Source organism: Phascolarctos cinereus, unplaced genomic scaffold (assembly GCF_003287225.1).
Source record: "Phascolarctos cinereus isolate Bilbo 61053 unplaced genomic scaffold, phaCin_HiC Scaffold_9;HRSCAF=440, whole genome shotgun sequence".
In the NCBI taxonomy this organism is placed as follows: Eukaryota; Metazoa; Chordata; class Mammalia; order Diprotodontia; family Phascolarctidae; genus Phascolarctos; species Phascolarctos cinereus.
The window spans coordinates 217,552,360-217,580,346 of NW_027556402.1; the positions used below are offsets into that span (position 1 = coordinate 217,552,360).

The 27,987-nt window shown below is 42.8% G+C and overlaps 1 protein-coding gene across 1 annotated transcript; it reads right to left on the reverse strand.

The window, feature by feature from the left end:
* Window positions 1-194: 194 nt before the first annotated feature.
* On the reverse strand, window positions 195-27,986 carry LOC110218903 (solute carrier family 15 member 2-like). The gene is made up of 11 exons (XM_021001895.2): window positions 21,580-27,986; window positions 21,337-21,421; window positions 16,262-16,403; window positions 13,227-13,316; window positions 12,872-12,971; window positions 10,683-10,773; window positions 8,804-8,878; window positions 4,058-4,140; window positions 3,586-3,672; window positions 2,854-2,943; window positions 195-254 (listed from the first exon to the last, which is right to left on the reverse strand). The coding sequence occupies exons 1-11, from the start codon at window positions 21,631-21,633 to the stop codon at window positions 195-197; spliced, it is 957 nt and encodes a 318-aa protein (XP_020857554.2). The 5' UTR covers window positions 21,634-27,986.
* Window position 27,987: the final 1 nt, after the last annotated feature.

The window sequence follows — 27,987 nt, forward strand, 5'->3', positions numbered from 1 at the left end:
TCATGTCTTTCCAAAGCCCTCTGGGAATACTCCTCTTCTCATTCCCATCCCTTTAGGGTTTCTGGCCACGGGTTACTTAATAGGGGTGGGGGCTGGAGTGGGGAGAGAGGAAACAAGGAATGAGAGAAATAGAAAATAAACACAAGGATGAAAACACACTACAAGGGAAAGGAGAGGAGAGAAGAGGAAAACAGTCATATAGCACTGACCACAAAACGATTCATCTTCTTAGCTTGTAAAATCCATTCTATTTCCTGAGGGATAAAAAGAGGTCTTATCATCATGTGCCTGTAAGAACCATAAGCTCCCCAAATTTTCCATGCTGGAGATCTCAAATTCATCTCTTGACTTCTACCTCCTTGCCCTCCCATATACAGCTCCAGAATTCCAGAATCTCAGAGTCACACAGTCCTCTAGAGAAGGTCTCCCCAGGGCAGAGTAAAGTAGGCCTCTGACTTCCCTAGGTCTGGACACTCTGTGTCCCTCAGCATAACTGGAGTCTGACTGGCTGTTTTAGTTACTATGTCTTATCATTGGCTTATTATTGCAGTCTACTAAAAATCTCAGATATGGCTGTCTAGGCCTGCCTTCTCCGTCTTGTATTTGTGAAGTTGCTTTGGGTCGCTTTGAAATCTAGTCTAATTAAACTTAGCTCAGTGTGTGCTACTGAGATCAACTTGTATCCTGATGCTGCCATTCAAAACACAGCTAGCTATCCCTCCCAGTGTCATGCGGATTTGATAAGTGCATCACCTATGACCGTATCCACGCCACTAATCAAACTACACGGAGATGATCTACTTCTGCGTTGATATCGAACCACTAATGTTTCCTTAGAGTCTTGAAACCACCTAATCATACGATTATCTAGCTCAAGGGGTCAGCACTGCCTGGTTGGTTTGTTTTTTAATAGCTCCCAAGCTAAGAATGGTTTTTACATTTTAAAATACAATAAAACTTTATTTAATGATACAAAAACCATTCATAGCTCACAGGTTTTACGAAAACAGGCAGCTGAATTTGGGCCACCTATGCTTTGCTGGCTTCTGATCCAGCCCACAGCTCTCCATTTTGTCCATAAGAAAAGCAGGAGACACTGGTTCAAGTGATTTCCTAAAACTGAGATAAACTCCATCAAAAGCGTTCTCCTGGTTGACCAGTCTAGTTACCCTGCCTGTCGAGAAAAGAAATAAAGCTTCTCTGGTATGGCTAGTTCTGAATGAAATTTTCCATGTCATGTCTTTATGATCACTACTTCCTTCCGGAGATGTATGCTGTCTCTTTCAAAATACATTCTAAAGTGGCAGGGTCTTAGTCAAGCTCAGTCTCCTGTGGAATGACCTTGATAGAATGCAAGCTCCCTGAAGGCAAGGCTGGTTTCATTTTTCTCGTTGTATCCCCTGTGCTTCCTAGGGTGCCTAGCACTTAGTAGCCACTTATTCAAGACTTACTGAATGATCATTTGAAAATTTCTACATGTTTCCTTCTATCTTCCCAATTTTTCCCTTCTCCAGTCCTGTGGGACTTTTCCTATTCAGTAGCTCATTTGCCAATTCTTTCAGTACCCTACTTATCTTCTGGGCTTGGTGACTTGAACTATCAAAGGTAGCTAAATGTTCTCTTACCATCATCTTATTTATATTGAATATCAACTTCCCTTTAGCCATTTTTGCTGTCCATTTCAGTCCAAAAGTCATTAGTTGCTATGTCCTGCCCTTTGTTGCTTTGTAATGTTGCCTAAATCCATTCCCTCTTTTGTGCTTCCATTTCTACCATCTTGGTTCAGGGCTTTGACTCTCACCTGGGCTATTGAAAAAGTCTCCTAATTACTTTCCCCACTTTCAGTCTCTCTCCATTCCAATGCATCCTTCACATATTGCCAGATTAATCTTGTTAACCATAGCTCTGGTCTTATCACACCACCTGCCCCCTTACTCAAAAAGTTTTGATGGCTCCCTGTTAGTAAATCAAATCTAAACTTCTTTACCCGGCATTCAAGTCCCCTTGGTCCCCCACCTAACCTTCCAGTCTTTATCTTCCCATTACCTCTCATCTATCCTAATATCCAGCCAAGCTCAACTGATTTATCTTCACCAAGCTTCCTTCCTCTCTGCTTTTGTTCACGCTCTTCCTTTCCTCTAGTGTGACGTCTCCAAGTCTCCAAATCTGCTTATCAAATGCCTACCTATATTTCAAGTCGTGGTTCAAATGTCAGCTTTATGAAGTCTTCCCTGATATCCCCATCTCCAAGTTCTCTCTCTCTACTCTGAACTAACATAGAACTATATACTTCTTTTAAATGTACTTTTACCTTCACCTTTATGCAGTTATTCATATTTGCTTCTTATTTCTCTACTACATTACTCCTTGAAGGCAGGGATGTAGCTTACATCCCAACTAGAACATAAGCTTAATGGAGAAAGTAATATGTATTTATCTTTTGACTAGACCATGAGCTCCCTAAGGCCAGAGACCATTTCTCCTTTGTCTCTCTTGCACCACTGTGCATGCAATGCTGCACACATGATAGGGGCTCAATAAATACATGAAACCCACCCTACTTCTTCCCCCAACACTACTCTTAGTTCTCCCTTGCCAACTACTGGTCTCCTACCTTCCTACACTGGCTGCCATCTACTTTTTTTTTTTTGCTAGGCAATGGGGTTAAGTGACTTGCCCAGGGTCACACAGCTAGCAAGTGTTATGTGTCTGAGGCCGGATTTGAACTCAGGTCCTCATGAATCCAGGGCCGGTGCTTTATCCACTATGCTACCTAGCTGCCCCTTGCCATCTACTTTTTAACGTCATTCCCATCAGCCCCTCAAACACAACTTCACCTGTAGAATCTCCTACCTGTTTTTCAACCAAGGCCCAGAAAAGTGGAAAGGGTGAGAGGAAGAGCAGCATGCCAAAGAAAAGCTTCACTTCACTAATATGATTCTCCTGGAGGGAACAGAGGACAGGGGAATAGGCATTTGGCCGTTGAGGGGGAAAAGGGTAGACATATTAATAGAAGGATAGATAAATAGATGAAAGGGAAAGACCGCTAGATTGGTGGGGTTAGGCAGAAGTTACCATCATCATCATTATTGTTATGGAAGGAAAGGTGAATGGAACAATATATAAGGGATGAACATGGATGGGGGATAGGAAGACGGATGGATGACTAGGGAGAGACAAGTGTAGGATAGGAAGATGGACAGGTAGGTAAGAAATAGAGGGATGAGTACATAATAGATAAGGCTGGAAATGGAGATAGGGACAGGTAAGGGGATGGGGTTTGTTGAAGGAGATTGGGAATAGGTCCAGGTTTAGAGAGATGGATAGGCTTAGGGATGGAAGGAGGTGGGGAGAAAAGGTAGGTGAATGAGGAAAAGGACAAGAGAATGGAGACAAAGGTTAGGGAATGGACAGAATGGAATGAACAAAGTAAAAAGGAGGGCAGAAGACAGGTGAATGGAACGATAGATAAGTGCCCCCCAAAAGTGGAATGTCCTTATCCAGAACCCACAGACACACAATGGGGTTGTACTTTCTATCCCTGTCTCCATCGTTCTTCTCTTGCTGGGTCAACTCTCTACTTACCGAGAACTTCTCTGATGCCCAATCCAGCCAATGATTCCTCCTTGGGGTCTTCCAAGAACAGTGACGGAGCTGATTTTTAATTGCAGACTATAGGATTGCATTAGAAAAGTCAAGACAGAAGAACAGGAAAATCCATTTCATGCACACCCAAACCCAACCCTCTTCCTCCACATAAGGGGAGCTCTTGCAGACTTTCTGTTGGTTAGATTTTTCCTGCCACACTGAATGCCTAGTATGCCTCTTTTGCCTCACTCCATTTCACCCCACTCTAGAGGGGGGAGAGAGAGAGAGAGAGAGAGAGAGAGAGAGAGAGAGAGAGAGAGAGAGAGAGAGAGAGAGACTGATTCCCAGGGCTTGAAGAACCTAACTCTAACCCAGATTCAGGACCCATCTAGGGATGTCAGGCTTTGGGAATCCAGGGGCTCATGTCCATTCATGTGGTTAGATGTAGGCACAAATAAACTCCACTCACCCAGATACACTTGAAGATTTTCAGTAGGTTGCTCTCTTGGGGGACTTCTATGAAGAATAATTTCTTGGAAAATATAAATGTCACTGAAAACAACACAGAGCATTCCAAGATTTGAGCCTCACATGCCCGCGAGGATACGTTGTGACCACACTGCTCAACAGGCTTAAGTCTTTGCATTAAAAAACCCAACCAACCAAATAACGAAACCAAACACTTGTGCTGAAGAGAGCCTGCTCTGGTAGAATCTTGGAGGTAGTTTGTAAAGGAAGCGGGGTCCAGGCCCTTCTCCCTCTCCGAACGCCTTCCTCTATCTAGTACTGCCATCTTGTCCACTCATTCAGTACTTTATTATAAACTTCCACCTTGTACTACATATAACTGGTCACATGAGTTTTCTTTGTCTCCTCTATTAGACTGGAAGCTTTTCTAAGACAGAAACCATGTCTTTCCAGTTTCTTATGTTCCCCTCACTGAGTACAGATTGTTTAACAATGCTGAATTGAACAATAAATCCTCAGAATGCTGACAGGAAAAGTATTTTAAATTTAGATTTCTAGAAACAGCTAACCATTTTCTCTAAGTACACTAACACCAGATTGTTAGGAGAAACTTATCTCCTTCCAAAAGGGAAAAATCAGTCACAAGGCTTTGGTATTTTCTTGGAAGAAATGTCATATAGAAACACAAATTTACATAAACAGCCTTTTGTTAGGGACATCAAGGCCATTCTACACATGGTTACTGGATCAATCTTTCTAAAACGATGCTTTCGTCATGCTCCTGCCCTGCCTGAAGACCTTCTATAGCTCACTCACCGCCATCCCTGGGGAGCATCTCAATGCTTGAAATAGCCTAATCCTTCTGTCCCTAACCTAAGTTGATCTGCATACACATGTGGAACACATTTCAGGAAATTTTATTTTGAATTTTTTTTTTTTGGTGAGGCAATTGGGGTTAAGTGACTTGCCCAGAGTCACACAGCTAGTGAGTGTTATGTGTCTGAGGTCGGATTTGAACTCAGGTCCTCTTGACGTGCCATCTAGCTGCCCCTTGAATTTTTTAAAAGGTAAACATTTATATAATACTCTGTCATGAACATTTTCATTCATCACACTAAAGATACTGAATTTTGAAAAAAATTACAATTAGCAACTGAACTTTCTTTAAAATATAAACTTAAACATGAAATAAAAAATATCAAATGTACTCTGTAGTGATAAGCAGGAATAAACAAAAATAAGTCCATTTTCATGATCTTTATTCTTAACCAGATAAGAAGCTAATGACTATAGAACAAAACAGATTAAAGTTTCTTCATCTTCCAGTCCCAGATAATTAGACATTGCTTACCAGGTGTTAGGGATTAAATTCTTCAATCAAATCCTCCAGTCCATGATCTATTAATTAATTAATTAATAGATGAGGCAAATTCTTCAACATACAAAACCATGAATGAGTCAAGGTGTGATGGGGCCACTACTGTTCTTAGCTTTTTTTTTTTAAACTTGTAATAATTTCTAGAAAAAAGCTCTTTCATATGAACAACTAAGACTGCAAAGCATTAAGTGAAATTGTGAAAGGCCTAGTACATGGAAAACCAATCTGATTCCTCTAAGAGTAAAACCAAGGTCTGATGGCACTCATAGCCTAACTTTTAGTTAATGCTTACAAACATACCTATTTCTTCCTGATCCTCAAAAAATTCTCCTTTAATCCCTGCAGTAGCTATTGTCCTATATAAACTCCTCGAAAAGACTGTCTCCAACTAATGCTTCCACTTCCTATTCTATCACTCTTTTTTTTTTAACTTCCTGAAGTTTGGCTTCCAACCTCATAATTCAACCTGAAACTGTCTCCAGAGAAATCAGTGATCTTTTAATTGCCAATTCTAAAGTCCTTTTCTCAATCCTTATCTTTCTTGTAGTCTCTGCCTCCTTTGACACAGCTGATCACCCTCTTTTCCTTGATACTCTTTTCCCTCTAGGTTTTTGTGATACTGCTCTCACCTGGTTCTCCTCCTACCTGAGCACTCCTTCTCAGTCTCCTTTGCTGGATCTTCATCCAGGCTGTGTCTGCTAATCATGCATGTCCTTCAGGTCTCTTTCTTGGGTCCTCTTCTCTTCTCCCTCTATACTATTTCAGCATCTCTAGTTATCCTGATCTATATCTGGCCACTGGACCCACATGGCTCTGGAGAAGAAAGTGAGGCTGGTGACCTTGCACAGCCCTCCTTCACTTAAATCCAATTCACTTGCAAGTCACCCGCCTCATGTCATGGTCCTCTTCAAGAACAAAGGACAAAAAACAACAATACTATTTCCCTTGGTGATCTCATCAGTTCTAAAGAATTCAATTGTCATTTTATGTTAAAGATTTTCATATCTACTTATCCAGTCCTAACTTCTCTGCTGACCCAAGTTTCTCATTTCCAACCACTTATTAGACATTTCAAACAGATATTCTGTAGACATCTAAAACTCAACATGTATAAAACAAAACTCATTATCTTTTCCCTCATGCCCTTCGACTTCCCGACTTTTTAAAAAATTACTGTTAAGGGCACCACCCTCCTCCCAGTTAACTGAGGCTCATAATCTAAGGGTCATTCTCAACTCCTCACTCTCTTTCCCCCATATTCAATATGTTGCCCAGTCCTGTCATTTTCACCTTTCCAACATCTCTCATATATCCCCTCTTCTGTCCTCTAATGCTGCCACCATCCTGGTGCAAGCCCTCATCACCTCATACCTGAACTATTAGAGTCTCCTGCTTCCTTAAGTCTCTGCCGCCATTTTGATCTTCCTAAAATGCAGGTCTGACCACGTCACCTCCCTATTCAGTAAACTGTAGTGGCTCCCTATCACCTCAAGGATAAAATATGAACTCTCCTGTTGGGCATTTAAATCTCTTCATAACATAGCCTCTTTCTACCTTTCTTCCTACACCATTACCCCCTTCCGTCTTCTCTGCAATCCAGTGATACTGGCCTCTTTGCTATTTCTTGAGCAAGACTCTCCATCTCTTGAACCCAGAAATTTTCACTGGCTGTCCTGTGCCTGAAATTCTCTCCCTCATCTCTGCCTTCTGACTTCCCCGGCTTCTTTTTAAGTCCCAGCTAAAAATACCACCTCCTACAGCAAGCTTTTCCTAATCCTTCTTAATTCTGGTGCCTTCCCTTTGTTAATTACTTCCAATTTATCCTACATACATCTTGTCTGCAAATAGTATGTTGTCTTTCCCCCTGGATCTCATGCCCCTTGACAGCAGGGACTATTTTTTTTTTTTTGCCATTTGTTATATCTCTACAATACCTGGCATATCATAATTAGAAGCCCTTAACAAATGCTTGTTGATTTGATGAAACAGATACATTATAAACCCCGAAACAATCTTACATAAGCTTACAACTCATTCAAGGTCCCTTTAAATTTGTTGGTAGTGATTTCTCATACCAATGTTAAAGCCTAGTGATATTCCCACCGCAGTCAGAAGTCACAAATTTTATAAGTTCCCTGTTCACGTAACTGGTAATCACTGAATCTAATACTGGGTAAAATGAAATTGGTCTTTCTTGTTTCTATCAAAGTGATGCTGGGATACAAATATATCATTAATATGAAAGGACATTTTCTATTCATATCTAGGGAAATTAACATAACATTCTCCATTCACATTTTTCATATTGTTATTGAAGATACTCTGCTGGAGTTGGAATAGAACCAAGGTGATGGTTTAGTAGTAGCAAGAACAGCCGAGTTCTCACTGATACCTCTTCCACAAAGATCTGAAAAATACACCAAACCAAATCCTGATTGGGAAATCCAAGAAAAAAAGTCACATTATGTCATTTTTTTTCCAGCCCAGGTCAGCATCAGGAGATTAGATGGAGAGGTGTGTGGGTGGGGTCTGGCTAAGGGCATTACGTTGTAGGGAGAGACAGGGCAAGAAGGAGTTCCACATCCATCCCAGAGGATGCTGGCTTGTTGTTCACTAACCAGTTCTAGGTCATAGATCCTGGGCAGATCCCTGAGAAGGGGACCTGGGCTGAGGAGTGATGTTCCACTGGTTTCAAGGGCTTGCAGGTCCTAAGCTCTCTGCTGAGCTAGGAACCTGTTCAGAGGCAAACAGTAGGTTTTCTTGGCAAGAGAGTGTCCCTTGAAGGAGCAGAGAAGGTGATTACTGGAAGGAAGAATGAAGGCACTTTGAGGAGCTTCCCTGAGTAATTGAATGCCTCCACATGACCAGGTTTGGTGAGTTTAAGGAGTACTTCAAGGCAGCTAGGTGGTACAATGGATGGAATGGTGGTCTTGGAGTCAGTAAGACCCAAGTTCAAATCCAGCCTCAGATATTTAACTAGCTCTGTGACCCTGGGCAAGTTATTTCATTTCTGTCTGCCTCAGTTTCCTCATCTGTAAACTGTTTTAAGTGTCATAGTGAGGATAAAATGAGATAATGATATTTGTAAAGTACTTAATAGGTGCTATATACATGGCAGCTATCATTATTATTAGTATTATTATTCTCAGACGGTATCATGTTATCTGACTGTGGCCAAATGGAGGGAGAGCCTTAACCACCTAGAAGTAGGCATTGTCAGTCAGGTGTAGACTGCCCTAGAGGTTTGCAATGGTATGGCCCATGCCTGGCTTTGGTCCACGGGCCCCTAGGCACCCCTGGCCATGGCTGCTGCCAGAGCAGTCCACCCTCTCTGTTCCCTACCCTCCCACCCAAGCCAGCACAGCCTACCTAAGTTAAAAGTCACAATGCCAGCTGAGGCGCTCAAGTATATCAAATAGCAGTCTTTGTAGAAGCAACTTTTTTCTGTAGAATGGAAGAGATGGAAAGTTACCCAGAGTCCCCAGCCTCCCCTTTGTTACCTCATTATTCACAGGGTCATCTGCCTTTGCTCCTTTTTCCCGGGAGGGAGTACTTCATTCCCTCTCCCTCCACCTGAGTGCTCAAGGTGTCTCGTGGCAGGAGGGGATAGCTAAGGAAGACAGCTGGTCTCCACTGCCCTGTCCTGTTCATACCTTCTGTGTATGGAAGTAAGGACAATTGAGTGCAGGAGGTGAGGGACTGCCATCCTTTGTGAAGAAAGAAAACATCTGAGAAATAGGCACCGAGCCAGGGCTCTCTGAAAAGCAGAAGACTCTTAACTTTTGAGGTCCTTCTCTTTTTCCTACGTGGTCTAGAGGCAAAAGAGGAGGAGGGAAGCACTTCTCTGGGACTACAATAGGTACAAAGGAATTGGTCTTTAGATCACATCAACATAAGTGAAGACAGAGTAACCAAGGTGAGAAGAGCTAAGAAAGATGGGATTTTAATCATACTAACATCTCACAGAGTACCAAGAATAGTACATTTTGTGAGATTTCTTGAAATTCTATACCCTTCCCCATTTAAAAAAAATGCTTTCTGCCAATTTCCCCATTGTTAAGAAAACATTCTAGAAGAATCCTTGGAAAACTTTGAAGGGTGGATTGGGTGCTTGTTTCAGGCACAGGGAAGTAGGAAATAATAAAAATGTGTTTTCATTCTGCAGGAATGAAAGAAAGAGGCTTTTGCTTGGAAACCCCAGGGAGTGGTAGCCAGGTAACCGGGGCTTTGCCTGAAATCGAAGCACACCCAAGAGCTGTGTGTATGCCCTTGCAGCCTCATGCTGGAGTCTGACCGCCCCGTTGAGTCACTTGATTTCCTCACCCTGCCTAGAATCCTGCCAACCTCACCACACCCCTTGTCTGAGACTCGGCTTTCCTCACTACTATATCCTACATCCCCTTACTGCTTCTCCCCTACCCTTGTTCCTCCTTCTTTCTGGGAGCTGTGAGTACTGAGGGTCAGGGGCTGTTGTTAGCCATTCCATGGAAATGCTGTTTGGGGATCAGGATCCCCTCTCTTCCACGTACATGCAGCTGGGTCAGAGGTTCTTTGTTGCACCATTTCAGGAGTTGTTTACCCACACCCTTCTGAGGGGGCATATCTCAAGTAAAATTGATGTTGCTGCAAACTGACTTGAGGTGGCATCCTGAGACTTCCTATTCCTCAGGTGAGCTCACCTCACCCTCAAATGAATTTTCTCTGAGCACCACAATTCCTGGTTATAGCTCTAAAGCTTTAGCTTCTTTTTGTGCTTTTCTGTGCCTCAGTTTCCTAATTTGTAAGCATTAGATGATTTCTAAGGGCCCTCCCAATTCTATAACTGTGACCCCATAGTCTTTAAAGAAAGAGAAGGTGCTAATGGAGCTGACCCAAGACAGAAAAGAAGGCCAATGGCCTGCGTGGACATCACATTCTTGCACACTCAAGGACCAGGTGACTAAGGAAGATGGAGAATCATTTATTCTAGACATGTCAAGTGGGAAAAAATACCTACATAATACTATGTGGTTCATTTGCCATCTACTATCTGTGCTTCACTTTCTGTGTCTATAAAATGTAGACAATTCCTGCTTCCCTTCACCCTTTGTGAGTTGTAATCAGAAGCTTTGCAGACATAAATTCTTATTACTTAAAAATTCACTATTTTCCATTCCTTCCTTGGATGTTATTTGGGAAAAAAAATGGAAGAACTGTGGTGCACTATGGCCTCTGCCCAACCTCTACAATCCCCAAAATAACCACTGACCCATAAATGAGGGGAGGGAGATGTCAGCAAAGAAGTTCCCAAAGACTGTAGACATGTATAAGAAGGAGAATGCCTTGTTCTTTTCTTTTACCTGAAATCAATAAAATAAATCATGTTCAATGACACTAGAGAACACTAAATCTTTAGTAGTTTGTATCTCAGTTTCCAGAATGTTATGAAAAATTCACAGCTCAACCAGGGTATTAGTATGTCTGTCTTCTCACAGCTCTGCTAACCATTCCTCTTTTAACATCATTGCCAATGTGAAGGGCATATGATGAAATCTCCAAACTGTTATCATTTTGGTATTAGTGATTTGAAGCAATTTTTCACATGGTTGGTTGATTGTGATTCCTCTTTGGCAAAATGTTCATTTCCTTTGACCACTTACCTACTAGGGAATGAACCCATGGCTTTCTTGACTTGTGTCCATTTCCTACATACTTAGATATCAAACTTTTTCAGAAATAGTTGATGCAAAGATTGTTTCTCCCCCCATGTATGTGGTATTAGGTATAGGCAAGGAGTCATATCTTCTCTAAGTCTGTAGGGATCACTGGCCCTGTACATACTCAGCATTTGAACACTGGGCAGAAAATCATTTATTTAGAAAAGATCACTGCTGAATGATAGGGAAATATGTACAGGAGAGGTTATTAATTTCCCTCTCCAGTTGTAACTATGGATTCCCCCAGAACACCAATTCAATGACCACTAATTGTAGAATAAATTACTGTTTACTTTTGGGTTTGACTAGATGACTTCTGAGTTCCATTCTAACTCGAAGATTCTGTGATTCTGAGTTGTCCTAAGCTTACTTTCCCAAGCTTTTTCTGTTCTATTGGGTAGAATTTGTTTAGCTCATATCTCCACAAGGAAGCCTTCCCTAACCCCACTTGCCTATATTCATCTGTCCTGCATCTGACAGAGACAATCATAGAACCTTAGAGCTGGGGTAACTCTTCATGTAAGGACAGAGAGGACAGTACATGTCTCTTTGTATGGTCCAAGTCAAAGTCAGTAAATTCTATGATGAATATGTCTTTGAAAATTAGAATTCCAGGTCCAGTGACATTGTCCTAATCTTTTCCTCCTCACATCTCATGTTGCATTGGTGCCTGTACCATTAATTTCATAGCATACCCTTTGCTTCTCATCATCTCCTATTTGCTCTGCCACCATCATTCAGCTGCTTTCCTTCCTTTGAAATTCCTTTGTATGAGTACACGTATGTGTGTGTATTTTCTAAAACTCCTCTGTGGTTCTGTTCGACTCAAGCTAATTTATCTGGATTTAGTTCAATTCAACCCAACATTTACAGATCACCTACCATGTGCAGAGTCCTGTGCTGGGTGGTTGGGGGAGATATAGAATTTAGATAAGATATAGACCCTGCCACAGTCTATATCACAGTCACAGTCGAGAAGGGGCACATGACCCAAACAGACAAGGGCAACGTAAATTACAGTTAGACTATTTACTAAGTTGGCATTCTCTGAGTATACCTCATTCTGTGAGGGGAAGCTACCTAGACATGGGTGGGGGTCAGGGGAGTACTAGTCAAAGATAAAACGTTGTCTACAGAATCAACTATGGGTTTCTAGTTATTAAAAGAGCAAATTCAGGACAGCATAATAAACATAGACCCCATATCAAGCCACAGAGCCTTAAACATGGCCTGCTTTTGACAGGTGACAAATAGAGCTTTCAAAAAAAATACTTTTTTAAAAAGCCCTCAGGTTAGGGGCAGCTAGGTGGCACAATGGATAGAGCACCAGCCCTGAAGTCAGGAGGAACTGAGTTCAAATCTGGCCTTAGGCACTTACTAGCTGTTTGACCCTGGGCAAGTCACTTAACTCTGCCTTTCTTTCCCCCTCTAAAGAAACCCTCAGATTGAATTTTATCTGTATTTCCTAGGAGCAAATGACAGCCTCTTACAGAGCTAAAGAATAAGCAGTGAATGTGGAGTCAAAGGACCTGTGTTCAGATGCTGGCTCTGTCACCTACTAGCTGTCTGACTTAGGCAAATTATTTCAGCATTATGGGCCTCAGTTGCCTTTTCTGTAACATGCAGATGACCTCTGAGGTCCCTGTCATCTCGAATTCTCTGATACTCTGATCCTGTAGCTGCTGGAGGAGGACGGGGCGGAGGGATAAACAGGAGACAACCCGCTAGCCTGCACACGTACCTGGTGCACTGGAAACTGGTCGCCAGCGAGACACAGCGTACAGGGCATCTTGATACCAGCGGCAAAAGCCACAGACAGTAAACCCGAGGTGACCAAGAACCTGGAGGGAAGAAGGGGACGGAGGCACTTGGTGCGAGCTCCCTCATGAGCACGTCTGTGACGGAGGGACACAGAGCATTCCTGCTGCGGACAAACGCTTCACCCCACAGACCCAGCGGACATGGAAGAGTCCCTCACCCCCGCAGAGGGAAACAGAGACAAAGGCTGAGATCCTCTCTCCCCACTCGCTCTGTTCTCCTCGCGACTGAAGAGCAAAGCCTTGCATCAGCTCGCCTGGGTGTTTGGGATGACTCACCTAGACCTCGCGATGTTTTCCGGCAGGATTTCTTCGGTCATGGCAAAGACGTGGCCAAGCAATAAGAATAGGTTACATCCGATGAAGGCACTAGAGGAAAAGATAGTCCTCAAGATCTCGAGGAACTCTGACCAGAAGCGGAAGAGAGAGCACTGAGCTGAGGCCAAGAGTGCTCACACAGAGAGCAAAGGAAGGATGGGGCAGCTAGGTGGTGCGGCGGATAGAGTACCAGCCCTGGAGTCAGGAGGTCCTGAGTCCAAATAGTGATCACACAGAGAGCAAAGGAAGGATGGGGCAGCTAGGTGGTGCAGCGGATAGAGCACCAGCCCTGGAGTCAGGAGGTCCTGAGTCCAAATCCGGCCTCAGACACGTAACACTCACTAGCAGTGTGACCCTGGGCAAGTCACTTAACCCCAATTGCCTCACCAAAAACAAACAAAAAAACCAAAACAAAGAGCAAAGGAGGGAGAGGGAGAAAGAGAAAACAGGAAAAGGAGAAATAGCTGAGCAAAACAAACCTCTTCCACTAAGGGTATAAGTTATCAATATTATCAGTGAATGATTACCGTTACCTCCTGGTTCTCTCTCTCTCTTTTTTTTTTTAGTAGACTCAATAGAAACAGTCTGAGGACAAGAAGCTATTCTGCTATTATCCTTTTATATTTAATCTTATATATTCTTTTATATTTAATCTATGTGATTTTCCTAATTGCTTTTCCTAATTGAATAAGAATATTGGCATGTGTAAACTCATCTTCTGCAGGATCACTCAAAGAATCATTAAGTCAACTCCAGTAACAGATAGGACAGCAGGGGTAACATGTACCTTGTGGTTTTAGTTGTTATTGTTATTATAATTATTATCCAAAAGTCTCATTATTTGATAAAATATTTCATTGTCAAACTCTGATTTCTGCTACTCCTGTAAAGGCAGTTTGGCTACAAGGGAGCTAGGCCCAATTCTTTTATGATTACATTCTTTTCTGTTAGCAACAGAGCGGTGGATTATAGAATAACAGTCTCCACATTGAGGCCATCCAAGCCAACACCCACCTGACCAAGAATCCTTTCTAACAAGTGGCCATGCAGCCTGTGTTTCTGTAATGGGAGCTCACCAATGGTTTATCTGTGGGAGTAGTCCTGGGACTGAGACTGGAAGCTCAGCCCCTCTCTTCCCTTAGAAAGAGAGAAAAAGCAGGAGACATCTCAGCTGTGGGGATGATGAACAGAGGGGAGGAAAGAGAGAGAGAAAAGCAGATGTTGCTGGATCACAAGGTATGTGGAGGGGAGTAGAGTGTAAGAACACTGGAAAGGGAGAAAAGGGCTAGGCTGTAAAGGACTTTTAAAAAAGAGAGCTTAATATTTGAACCTGGATGTAAATGGGCATTTATTGAGTAAGGGGGTAACATGGTCACTTTAGGAAGACTTTAGGCAGCTGAAGGGAAGATGGATTGGAGTTGGGGGGGGGAGTTATTAAGGCAGGGAGACTAAGCAGATATTTTTTTTTTGGTGAGGCAATTGGGATTAAGTGAATTGCCCAGGGTCACACAACTAGTGAGTGTCATGTGTCTGAAACTGGATTTGAACTCATGTCCTCCTGACTCCAAGGCCAGAGCTCTATCCACTGTGCCACCTAGCTTCCCCGACTAAGCAGATTATTACAATAGCCCGAGTGTGTGAGTCTATGTACCAGGGTGTAAGTCGTGCAAGTAGAGTTAAGGAGTCTTGTATGCGACAGGAGTGGTTGAGAGGGCAGAATCAGACTCGGTGATAGACCGGATGTGGGCTGAATGAAGGAGAAGAGTCCAGGACGACACAAAGGTTAAGGGGCCGGGTGGCTGGGAGGATGGTGGCGCCCTCAGCAGTATAGGAAAGTTTGGAAGCAGAGAGAATTTGGAGAGAGGAATAAGGAGTTCTGTTTTGACGTGCTGAATTAGCAATGCTCAAAGGCTTACAGTTTGAGATATCCAAGAGGCAGTTGGTGATGCGAGAGTAGAGGTCAGGAGACATGTTAGGAAAGTCATGCCTCCGTGAAGGGAGCAGGTGAGGCCCTCCTAGGGCCAAGCTAGGGTGTGACTGACAGCTAAACGTGGCGCAGAGTATCAGTAAAGGAGAAGATGAGATCATAGGCTGAGGGTGACTGGGGTGTCAGATTGGGATGATGAGATTTCAGTTTACACCCTGGCACACAGGCTCATTCCCTCACACCCAGGCCATTGTAATAACCTCCTGCTTGGTCCCTCTGCCATAATAACTCTTTCCCTGACTCCACGTCACCCCCCCTTCAGCTGTCAAAGCTTCCTGAAGTGACCAGGTCACCCCCTTACTCAGTGACAGATGGAGCTGTTCCTTCACAAACCGCATGAGGTCACTGTTGTCCTACACACCCAGCACTTGGCTTGTCATAACTGCTATTTACTAATGATGAGAGGTCTTGGGTCTCATTCCCCTCATCTGTGAAATGGGAGGGTTAGACTCAGTGACCTCGAAGGACCCTTCTAACTATAAGTTTATGATCTATAGTATCTTGGTCTTGGCTCTCTGGTCTAACAGAAGCCCCGTATCTTCCTGGGAGACCTATCCTCCTCCCTTACCATCCTTCTTTACGGCTCTAGCGGCCCTCCCCTAGCTTCTGTCCTGCTCTCTGTCCTTTTTGTTTTTGTTTTTTTAAATGAGGCAATTGGGGTTAAGTGACCTGCCCAGAGTCACACAGCTAGTAAGCATTATGTGTCTGAGGCCGGGTTTGAACTCAGGTCTTCTTGACTTCAGAGCCACCTGGCTGCTCCTCTGTCCCTTTTTGATATCCTTGCCTCATACACACAACACACACACACACACACACACACACACACACACATTAGCTACTGTTTGATCCTCATGACAATTCGAGGCAGGGAACACAGAGACTGAATGTTAAAATCCATGTGGACACTGCTTTAAAATCCTAAGAAAAGTCTTCCTCGGTAGTCTAATTCTTGATCCCTTCCTAAGAGGCCCTCCCCTATGGTGGGAAGAGAAGAAAATATTTTCCTTACTTGAAATTTCCAAGCCAGGAGTCTGTGATGGTGGCACCAATAAAGGCCAGGATGACCACAGAGCCTCTGAACATGTGTTGCAGGTAATTTTCATGGTCAGAGAAGTAAAGGAACTGAGAAATAAAATATAAAACGAGCAAACCTGGGGAGAAAGAGAGAGATCTTGAGAAGGCTGAGGCAGTTTCACCATCCCAGTGAGGGATATGAGTGGAGGCAGGAGAGAATGCTAAGGAGAAACAAGTCTAAAGGACTGATGCAAAGAAGTCAGAAAGTTCTTGGAAACAGCTGTGAGTATAGGGTCTTTGTCCCTGGAGTTAGTCTGTATGTGAGGCCAAATGACCCACAGAGTCACTGTGTGGGGGGTAAGAATGGGTGTGGAAGTAGACAAAGGATTCTTTGACCCCTTTTCTAGATATATAAAGAGAATATCATTTCACTGTATTCGTCCAAAGTCCTTGGTCTCACTTGAACGAATGATCTAACCAGTCTTCCAATTAAAAACCCAATCAACTTCAGGGGGAGCCTGGGATTTTCTGAAACTAAGATTAGGGAGAGGAAATGTCCCTTTGATAATCAAGGAAGGTGCTCCTTAGTTTTTGTTGAACCTGGAGCCCATCTTGGCTTTTCAGGAAGGCGGCTTCCTTTCCATGGTGTACCTTACACCATTAAATTCCCATGTAGCTGTTGGGTGAAAACCCTAAAACTGAATTTTGTAATTCTTTTATCTCACCTTGCCTGTCTCATGACTACTATAAAATTGTAAAATTATAAGTAGGAATGTTTCTGGCAGGGAAGTTTTTGAAGCAGGATGCTTCTCTGTCCCTTGAAACTTCTCTCTAAGCAGAGATGCTTGGATTTTAGATAATTAATAAATTTGTGTTAGCACTCCTCTCCTACCAATGTCAATGCTTCCCCATAAGGAATACAAGCTAACTCACAGACTTTCTTGTAGGGCCCACTGAGGGACCCTGATGAAACTCTCTGTCTCGTGTGTGTGTGTGTGTGTGTGTGTGTGTGTGTGTGTGTGTGTGTGTGTGTGTGTGTGTAGTGGGGGGCGTGGTTCAAAATAGGCTGCCACCTGGCTGTGGCTTGGATCTAGGTTAAGAACCCCCCAGGATTCAGAGGCTTTGCCCAGATCACCTTCCTCACCTTTCCTCAGTCCTAGGAGGAAAAAGGGCTGAAGGGGACCAGCGGTGGGAGAAGAGAAAAGGACTTCAGCTGAATCCAGAGAAGGAAATTGTGTAGGCCAAGTCAAACCAACAAGCATTTATTAAGTGCTTACTATGTGCCCAACGCTACATCCCCAACATTGGGGATACAAAGAAAGGCAAAACACAATCTCTGTCCTCAAGAGGCTTACATTCTGATGGGGAGACAATATGTAAGTAACTGGGAAATACAACAATATCTGGCAAGTCAAATTGTAAGAAAAGGTAAATAGAGTAATTGAAGGGTTAATCAAATGGCTAAAGTGGATTGGTGGGTGGGGCAAATTAGTGGAACAGGTTGGTGCAAGCTTAAAGGAGAAATAGGTATGGTCTGTGGCATTGCTGACTAAAAGAAAAAAAATAAGTAGGGGTCTCAATTTATTAAGAGATGGTAATTGGCTATAAAAGTGCATAAGGTTGAGGCATGTTGTCATCCAGTTGTTTCAGTCATATCTAACTCTCTGTGATCCCAATGGGGTTTTCTTGGCAAAGATACTAGATCGGTTTGCCATTTCCTTCTCCGGTGCATTTTACAGATGAGGAACTGAGGTATATAAGGGTCAAGTGACTTGCCCGGGGTCACACAGTTAGTAAGTGTCTGCGGTTGCTTCCTGACTTCAGGCCCAGTGTTCTATCCACACAGCCACCTCGATGCCTAAGGCTGAGGCATAAACACCCACAATTAGTTCAAAGAAACAAGGCGGGGAAAGCTCAACCCATTATGGAAGGGAGGAAAAATGGTATAGGTATTTGCATTGAGGGTGTGATTTTATAAATAGATGCAAAAAAGTTCTTGAAAAAATACAATATCCTTTTATGTTAAAATATTTAAAAGCATAGGAATACATGAATTCTTCCTTAATATGATAAATAATATCCATGTTCAACTAAGAGGTACTATTTTCCATAATGGGGAAATGCTGGAGGACTTTCCAGTAAGGATGCCCATGGTCACCACTATTTGATATAATTAGAGAAATACTAGGTATAGCAATAAATTAAGAAAAAGAAACTAAGGGGATACACAAAGGCAAAAAGGATACTAAATGATAATTTTCTGTTGCAGATAATATGAGGATTTATGTAGAAAACATTAACTTAAAAAAGTTAATTGAAATTCTAAGCAGTTTTTGTTGGATTGGATTGTGAGTACAGTAATTGGAGGCTATGGGTTTATTAAATACTATGCTACTATACTGAGTTGCTGCTGGGTATTGTCTGATCTGTTCCACTGATCAACTTTTGGATTTTTTTAACCAGTATCAAATAATTTTAGGTATTACTACTTTGCAGTGTAATTTCAGACAGGGTACTGCTAGGCTTCCTTCCTTGCCACTTTAATTCATTACTTCCCTTGAGATCTTTGACTTTTCTTCCACATGAATTTTTTTTCCCTAATTCTATAATATAACCCTTTGGTAGTTTGATTGGTATGGCACCAAATCTGTAAATTAATTAGGTAATGTTGTCATCATTTTTATTATGACATGACCCAACCATGAACAACAGTTGCTATCTCTGTAATTATTTAGATCTGATGTTATTTCTGAAAAAGTGAAGATTTTGTAGTTAATATAATTTCTGTGTATGACTTGTTTGATGAACTACCAGATTTTTATATACTCTTCAGTTATCTTGAATGGAATTTCTTATTCTCTCTCTTCCTGCTGGAATTTATTGAGAATGTACAAAAAGTTTGATGATTTTTGTGGGCCAATTTTATATCTTACAGAGACAGCAACTACAATGTTGTAAATGGACAGCAACTATTAAAAAACTTAAGGACTGATCCATACAAAGACCAATTATAATTCCAGAAGACTGATGAGAAAAGCATGCTTCCCATCTCTTGGTAGAAAGGGGATGGTCTGTAGGTGCAGAATAATGGGAGATGCAGTATGAGACACAACCAACGTGTTAATTTTTTGCTTAACTATACTTGTTTGTTATGAGGGGAAAAAAGAGAGTTGTGGGAATAGGGAGGTCGTGATTGAGATGCAAAAAACTGCATCATTGAATGTTTAAAATGCACAGAAAAAAAGCAAAAACAAGTTCAGACAGGGATACAAACAAGAAAGACAATGGTGGTACTGCCACACTACATTTAACATGTATATGACATATATTTTAAAATTCATTTTAATAGATACAAACTTTATATACAATCTTTTTGGGTTCATTGTGTATGGAAATGTTTGTATTAACTGGTGTTTGTCGAGTTCATATTATTAAAACTTGGAGAAAAGATTAGGCTAGGTCATAGGATATCAGTGTTCATGAGATAAACATCTCATACAGAGAATTCATGACCTTGGTATCCATGGAGTCACATTACTCTAGGGCTGGTGAATCCACCAAAGGTGATAGGCAGAGAGCTGGCCCTGCCACTAGGAGAACATGGGTTCGAGTCTTGACTCTGACACATACTGGCTATGTGACCCTAGGGACCTGATAGGCAGTTCTGAGGCTAAGTTTGAGAAAAGTTGCAGGCAGGCCTCCATTGGTAGAGCTGGTCCCCTCCTCTGGGAGGTCCTTATTCCGATGAAATCACAGGTCCAGTTTCTATACCAATTTCTAGTGTATCTATGGGCCTAAAGAATATACAAGGCCTGAGTGTTTATGGCTTCAGAGTGTACAGGGACAGAACGTCCATGTATATAGGGTTGGATTGTATGCACGTGGGTTTGGAGTGTCCGTGATTTCTCTGGGGCCAGAGTTTGAATGGGAGTAGAGCGTCCATGGATCTGAAAAGTTTGAGACCCCAAGAACCCAGAACGGGACGTAGGCTATAGTGTCCACGGGCCCAGAGTCTCCACGGGGCTAGACTGTCTATGGGGTCACAGAGTTTGTATTTACCACATATTTATTTTTGTGCACTCATTATTTACTTATAAGCGTATGCTTTACACCCCCCTATAAAATTCAGGTTCCTAGAGGGCATTTCTATCACTGAGCACTATTTGGTATATTATGGGTGCTTGACAGATTCTTGCTGATTGGTTGAGTGACTGGTGAGGTCTACAGTCAAGTCTACATAATGTCAGCGGATACATGGGACCTAAAATTTATAGGGCAGAGTGTCGAGGGCCAGCACTGACAAGTCAGAGGGTTCAGGCCAGGCCTGTCCTTTAGCCAATGGCTGCCTAAGTCAGCCATGTGGGCTCTGCAACCCCTCCTTGCTCTGGCTCTCTTGAGAACAAAAGGACCTTGAAGATTACAGGTGAGGAAACTGTTCAGGGGGGGACTCCCCCTGGTTACTGTTCCTATGAGAAAAATAATTGTTGATGCTTTGCCTTTGCTACTCTGAATTCTGTTCCCACGAATGAGGTATAAAAACCCTAGCCCTCGGATTAATAAATGGAGCTGGTCCTCTACCTGTCTGCCACCTGGCCCGAGTGTATTTCTTTCTCTCTCTCTCATACTCGACCGGCAATTAAACACAGTCGCAGGAGCCTGTGACAGCAGAGTATTCTTTTTTTGTGCATGTGTCAATGAACCCCATTGGTGTCTGGTGAAGCCTAAGGACGCCTTCTTAGAATAATGTTTTTAAATCCTAAAATTCAGTTAGAAGTTAATGAAAATAAAGACTTTTTTTCCCCATCCATCCACATTCACACACCCTCGTGGCGGATTGTGAATCTCAGGTTAAGAACCCCCGGGTTAGTGTCCATTTGTCTGAAGTGTTCATAGGGCCAGAGAGTACATGGGGCATAAGTGTATATGAACCCAGAATGTCCACGGGCTTATTAGTGGCCATGAAGTCTAAGTGCATGCAGGTGTTAGGATAGAGAAGTTCTGAGGCAGTAGTGCAGGGAATATTGGTTGTAGGAGAGCTTGGCTTGGGAGAGGTAGTGAGCAGGTACATACCATACATTCCACTGAAGCTGATACTGTCTAACCACTTAAGGGTCAGCAAGATTATCACAGATACTGGATACTTATCTCCAATCTTCTGTGGGGACAAAGGGTTCAGTGAGAGAGAAAATTTGCTTGGAGTCAGTCCAGGGAGAGTGATTTGGGGAAGGGACTTCAAACGGTTTAAGAAACTGGTTTGGGGTAAAGACTGGCGAGGGCAGTTGGGGGGTGGTCAAGGTGGGAAGTCTATCATACCTTCATGTTTAATAACTGATCCACTTTCTGTGCCTCAATATCTGAAGCTTCCATGTTAGTTACAACTCCCAACGACCTTCAATGGATCCCTGGCCTCCAGGGGTCACGGAATCCTGGGGATCCTCTAGGGGTCACTGCTTCCATCTTCCAGTTAGGGCTAGGTAGTGTGTTGGTCTCTAGCTCGGAAACCTCAGTCTTTTATTTTACTCCTCTCAGATTCCCCAGCTGAATAACGATGAGCAGTGTCCTGGTAGCGGGCAATGGTGCTACCTGTAGTCTCTCCCCTGTCCAGCCAATTCTGAACACTACTGTTAGTAATCTTCCTATAGCATGCCACTCCTCCGTTCAGAAACTTTCAACATCTTGCTCTCCTGCCTTCAGCTGAAACCCCTCAGCTTTCAAAGCCATGTATAACCGGCTTTGGCTATCGAACCTAACTTCCACCGCTTCGGGACATAAACCTTTCACCAGCTTAGTCTTTTCAGTTGCTCCCAGTTCCATGCTTTTCCTTATGCTGTTTCTACAACCAAGATGCCTCCTCCCAATCTCTCTATATCCAAATCCTGTTCATCCTTGAAGGCCCAGATAAATGCTCATAACTCTTCTGTGTAGCCTTTCCCAACTACTTCAGTCTAGTCTCCCTTCCTTGACCTGCCACAAAGCAGTCAGAACCCTCTGGCTATTCACTGTCTTAGGCCATTCTCTAATGGTTTACAAAATAGACTTCAAGCAGCTTGAGGGCAGTAACTCTCTCTGTGCCACAGTGCTCATAGAGGAATTGTGCAGAGACTTTTGCTGCCGGGGGGTGTCCAGGAATTCAGAATCTATAGCCAAAGTGTTCTTTTGAAAACCAGAAATAACATTTAAGCAGCAAGTAGCAATGAGAGATGACAAGTGGAGAGAAACATCACTTTCCATGTCTCAGAGTAGCTCAGGTTTTTAAGAAAAATCTTTTTGGGGGTAATCCATATTTGCACTGTTTCTTCTGGACTTTGTGCCCATACCTATTTTTAGAAAACTTTTAATTAGAATGGTGAATTTATAGCATTGACCTTACATTTCCTCCTCCTCCATCTCTTTCCATTTCACAACTACTATCCACTACCCCTTAGAACCTGACCCTTGGGGAGAGGTTGTAAATGTGTAAAATGAGAACTTTTGCCCTCAAATTGTCTACTAAAGAATCCCTAATATAACACATCTGGTAAGTGGCCATTCACTTGTTTGAAAACTCCTAGTGAAGTGGAGCCCACTACTTCTGAAGGCAGCCAACTTCCCTTTCAGACAGCTCTAATTATTGATAAAGAACATACAAAAATAACATAAAGCAGCATGGAATAAGAATTTGTCTACCACTTTCTGCAATAGCATATAGCTAATTAAACAGCTTGAACTGGAGATGTGGTGTAGTTACGTGCTCTCTTGGTTACTCTCCCCTTGGGAAGTGGTGGTGGTGGTTGTGACCCATTGGCACTATTATTTCTGGCCATGTTGTGCCCAGCCTGGGAGCCAATGCTTTTGTGTTGACAAGTGACTGGTTCTGTTCATCCTCCCTGTCTAAAGACACGCTCTTTGGGCCACTCTCCTGCCACACACACCAAGATGTGTGTATCTTTGGTTGGCTACAGGGCCTTTCAAGGGTTCAGTACTAGGCCAGCAGCTTTAGCTTTAGTCCTTTTCTGTGGTAGCTGTTGCCTCTGCCTGCAAAAAGGACAAGCCACCTGTGCTCTCAGAATGGTATCATTTGGTCTCTGGCAGTTTTACTGACACAGAGAAGTAACTGGGAATAGGCTGGAAAGATCATGGGATGACTGCCTTGGGTTTCCATAAAGTAATCTTTGCATTCCCTGGGCCAGAATCTACAATGGCTTCTTAAGGACTGCCTACCAGGTAAAGTGGGCCTGTCATACTGGTTCTGACCAATCTCCTCTATGCTTTTACTCCCCAACCAAAGCAGCCTTGTGGAGCAGACAGCTGGACTCACTGCCAACAAGACTTGGGCTCAAATCTTGTTTCTTACACTTAAGGAGTGTCAACAAGCAAGCCACTTACCTCCTTTGGGTTTATTTCCTCAAGGGTAAATGGGGGAAGTGCCCCACTCACAGGGCTAGTCCAAAGTGCCAATGAAATGTACAGTGCCTTGAAAATGTCAAGTGAACTGATGCTAGCGTGGTAGAGGCAATACTAAGTACCACCTTTGTAGGAGAGACACTGATATCCATGAGGGCTACAAGGACAGGAGGACACAAACTGGCATTATGTGAAGAATGCTGTATGTCATGTAAATGAAATAGTTCAGGGAGAACTGAGGAAGGGACAAACTAAAGGAATTTGTGTTTGCATTCATCTACACATGGGGCAGATGAAAGAGTTCCACAAATCCACAAAGGGCTACCTGAAAAGCAGCATGGCATCCTGGTGGCTCAAGCACCAGACCTAAGTTGAAAGACCTGGATTTAAATCCTATTTCTGAGCTCACCTTCTCATCTGTAAAATTGAGGTAACAGCACAGGGTCATCATAAGGCTCAAGTGAGACAACTGTAAGGTACTTTTCACACTGAGACGTGCCACAGAAGTGTGATTATTTCTTTCTCTCTCGCGTCCTGCTTTTGGTTGTCCAGATTGTACTCGCAGCTTATCGACAGCGCTCCCCACTGGCGGGCCAATCCAGCAGAGTCCGAGTCCAAGAGGGATCCCCAACGTGTGGTGAAGTCCCCAGACACTCCTGCTTGTGTAGGACACTACACACTGCACTCAGTCTTGAAATACTGCTGAGCCTCCTGGAAGATTTGTCACAACTCGAGTCTGGCTCGACTATGGATGAAGAATGTCTGCTGCCCAGAAACAACCGGATTGACAATCAGGCCTAACACGGAAGTGGATGAACACAGAGAGCCTGTCCACTTGCATTTGGAATAAACAGAAAGAGAGATGGTTCAATGACCTTCACGAAAACAGAAAGCTTCTTTAATGACCTGAGACTTCTTCCAGAAAAAAAAAGCCCATCTTTTTTTAAATAACAATACTCTACTGGTAGTCTTTCTCATGAATATAGAACACACCAGTCACTGAAGAACTTAAATTGAATCACAGAGGGCAACAGAGAAATTCATGGTCAATGAGAGGAAGCTGAAACATGGAACTAGAGGACTAAAGGATTTCATCAGGGAAATGTATGCCAGAAAACGAAGGTGGACTGGTCATGGAGCAAAGGATGACAGATAGCTAGCATCCCACTAGCATCCTCCTCACAATGTAAAGGCCTCTGCCACACTGGGGGAATCCTCTGTAGAGGACAGGAATAAGTCTCTCAGGATGGGCAGGCAGGGATGGCTTGGGATCTGTATCACTGGAAGGAAGATCGAACCAAGGAGACCAGAGATCCACTAAAGTGCCAGCATTACAACAGCTACTTAACAACTCTGACAACAGTTTGGAGAAATTCCTGAGCTCATAAAGAATTACCAATTTGTTTTAAAGTCTCAGAAATAGCCACCAATTCCTTCTGAGTTGGTTAGATGCTTGCTTAAGACAATTGCACAGGTACTAGATAAAAGGAAACAATAGCTTACATTTTTAATGTGCTTGAAATGCATTTCCTACTTAATCTTCATGATAATCCTGTCAATATGCAGGTCAATTATCTTTGATATTTCTAATCTGGTGACAAGCCTCTTCGAATAAACTAGGCTGGTCCTCAAATGATAAAGGTGCATAGTCCATCACTAGGCTCATGGCCTGTGCAGTCCACACTATGCTGGCATAGGCATTGAGAACCAGAGGCTTTCTTAAACCACAAGGTCTTAGGATAAGAGTTTAAAGGAGGTAAACAGAGGAGCTGAGGCAGAGATGTTAAACAACTTGCTTAAGCTAGTAAATGACTTAAACCCAGTTCTTCTAAACTCCAAAATCAAATCCTGAAAACATCAGGGTGAAAAAGCAGGTATGACAAAGAACTAGATTCTAGTATTCTAAAAGCTCCAGGTCCTACTCATTCAATTCTGAAACCAGCTCAATGTACCACCAAAAAATTCACCATTTTGTCCACAAGAATATCCCGCTTCTGTCAAACATCTTGATGAAATCCAGATATATTGTTTCAGATTTCCCTCACATTGTCAGTCATATTTGACTGTTTTTGATGAATACATTCCCATTTTCGTGTGCTCATAAATCATTCCTTTGGGCTGTTCTACAAGCCCTTTCTTCTTTCTGGGCCTGTTCCTCCATCTGTAAAGTAAAGGAGCTGGAAAACACATTTTAAAAAATCCCCTCTAGGTCTAAATCCTAGAATGCCACATTCTAAAATCCTAGGGCAATGATGAACCTCAAACTTACCGACACTGCAAATCTCTTTCTGAAAACCAGGACACTTGCCTGTCTCTATCCAATCCTGGAACATCTTCCCTATGCTCCCATTCTATATTTCAAAGACCAGCAAAAGTAAATAGCTCAGCAATCACAATTCTCCATTCTCTAAATTCATAGAACTTTTTGACTTGTAGCTGTGAGAGGATCCCCAACCAGATTTCATCTATCTTTGCAGTTTTCTTTGGTGGCTAGGATGGTGCTTTACACACAGCAGGCACTTACAGGATCAGAAATTTAGAGCTAGAAAGGCCCTTAGAAGTCACTGATTTAGTCCTACCTCGTTTTACACACGAGGAAACTGAAGCCACTTCAAAAAGTAACCACTTAACATCTGCTGCAATCTCCAATCTCACACTTAAGGATACGAGACACTCCATGTATTACGAGTACCCAAAGTTACAAATGTAGCACAATGGCACAACTATGTTTTGAATCCAATTGCTTCAATTAAATAAATACAAAATATTTCCACTGGACCATGCTGCCAATATTTGTTAACAATTAGATTGAATGGGCTTGACTGGCTGCGTTCCTTGTTACAGGAGATAGAAGGTTAAATTAGAGAATCTTAAGAGCTCTTTTTTTTTTTCCATTCTAATTCTCTCCTCATTCCTCCTGCCACCAACTTAATACTCCTTTATTACAGCCCAACTCTACCCATCCTTTAAGGCTCAGCTCTCTGTACCTATTACATTAAATCCCAGCTTGTTGTCTCTGAACACCAGTAAGCTCTACTGGTGCCTTTTTTTAGGTTTGTTTCATGCACATGTTCAGCCTTGACAAGTAGATTACAACCTCCATGAAGGCAGGGAGTATTTCTTAGTATCCTCCTTCTCTCCCAGCACAAAGCTGGATATGAAATACGTGCCCAAGGAATATGACAGCAGAATACACAATCACCTGAACTTTTCTTCTCGCTCACCATTTCACAAAGTAACCACTTAACACCTGCTGCAATTTCCAATCTCACACTTAAGGATACAAGATACTTTGTGTATTATGAGTGAGTGCTGACCTAGATCTGACACCCTGAACACACTCAAATCCAGAGCTGTGCCTGTGAAATGTCAGACCAGCATGCACTGCTAGGGTCTCAAGCCTAGGCTTGGCATAACTTCCATTGTTTTTCAAACACTGTGTATGGGCATCAACTGTTTTGTTTCTGCCTTTGTAAACAGTGGCAACTTTATTGCTTACTGAATGGAATTTCATCCAATTCACTCAACACCTGTCACTGTGCTCCACATAAAGAAGTTAGTGAATACATACATGCTTGTTATAGGTGAACAAGATTGCTGGTAAGAACTTGCTTTATAAAAATACCTTCTCTGAAAAACACTATTGTATAAAATACGAAATACCATTATTTAGGGTTGCTAAAACACAAAAACGAAAAAAGGACGGCCTCTGATTGAAGCAGGGATTTCCTGGTCTATGGGAAGATCTCCAAGGGGCAAATGAGAGCAACTCTTCAGCAACAAGCACAATGGGCATAACATTTACTACTTGTGCAACCTTTGGGTGATTCATTCAACCCCCCTGGGCCTCAAGTTTCCTCATCTGTAGGGTGGGCAGATGACTTCTGAGACACCTTCCCTTCTAGACTTACAGCCCAATATCCCCAGGATCTCAGTCAAATCAAAGTTTAACCGTCCTCGCTCCCTCGAAGGATGGGTAAAATGTGGTAACGAGGCAAGGGCACAGCACAAAAGTGGCAACGACTCCTAGCAGTGGCAGGAGGAGAATCAGAAGTGGACGAGCCTGCTGTGGGTCTCTAGCCCAATCTCTGATTTTACACATCTTCTCCACGATATAAATGAGGCAATGACAGAACAACAGGCTGAGGAGGAACAGAAGCAGCTAACCTGGCATGTCAACTCAGTCATCAATTAAGCTTGCCTGGCTGAACGTAAGGACAGAGGGGATTGGGCAAGGAGGGCTGAGAGGAAGAGCCTCAACTGCCCCAGCTGGTGGAGATCGGGATTTGGAAGAGCTTCCCAGTGTCCAAGGAATCCTTCCTTGCCCAACACCTGCAG

What these genes read in the sequence shown, in the direction of transcription:
- LOC110218903 (XM_021001895.2), bottom strand. Translation starts at nt 21,633, where the DNA reads ATGGAAGCTTCAGATATTGAGGCACAGAAAGTGGATCAGTTATTAAAC. An exon ending in GAAAACATCGCGAGGTCTAG is followed by an intron (nt 12,972 to 13,226) that starts GTGAGTCATCCC and finishes TCTTCCCTCCAG; the next exon opens with GTTCTTGGTCACCTCGGGTT. An exon ending in GGGCATCAGAGAAGTTCTCG is followed by an intron (nt 2,944 to 3,585) that starts GTAAGTAGAGAG and finishes TGTTCCCTCCAG; the next exon opens with GAGAATCATATTAGTGAAGT.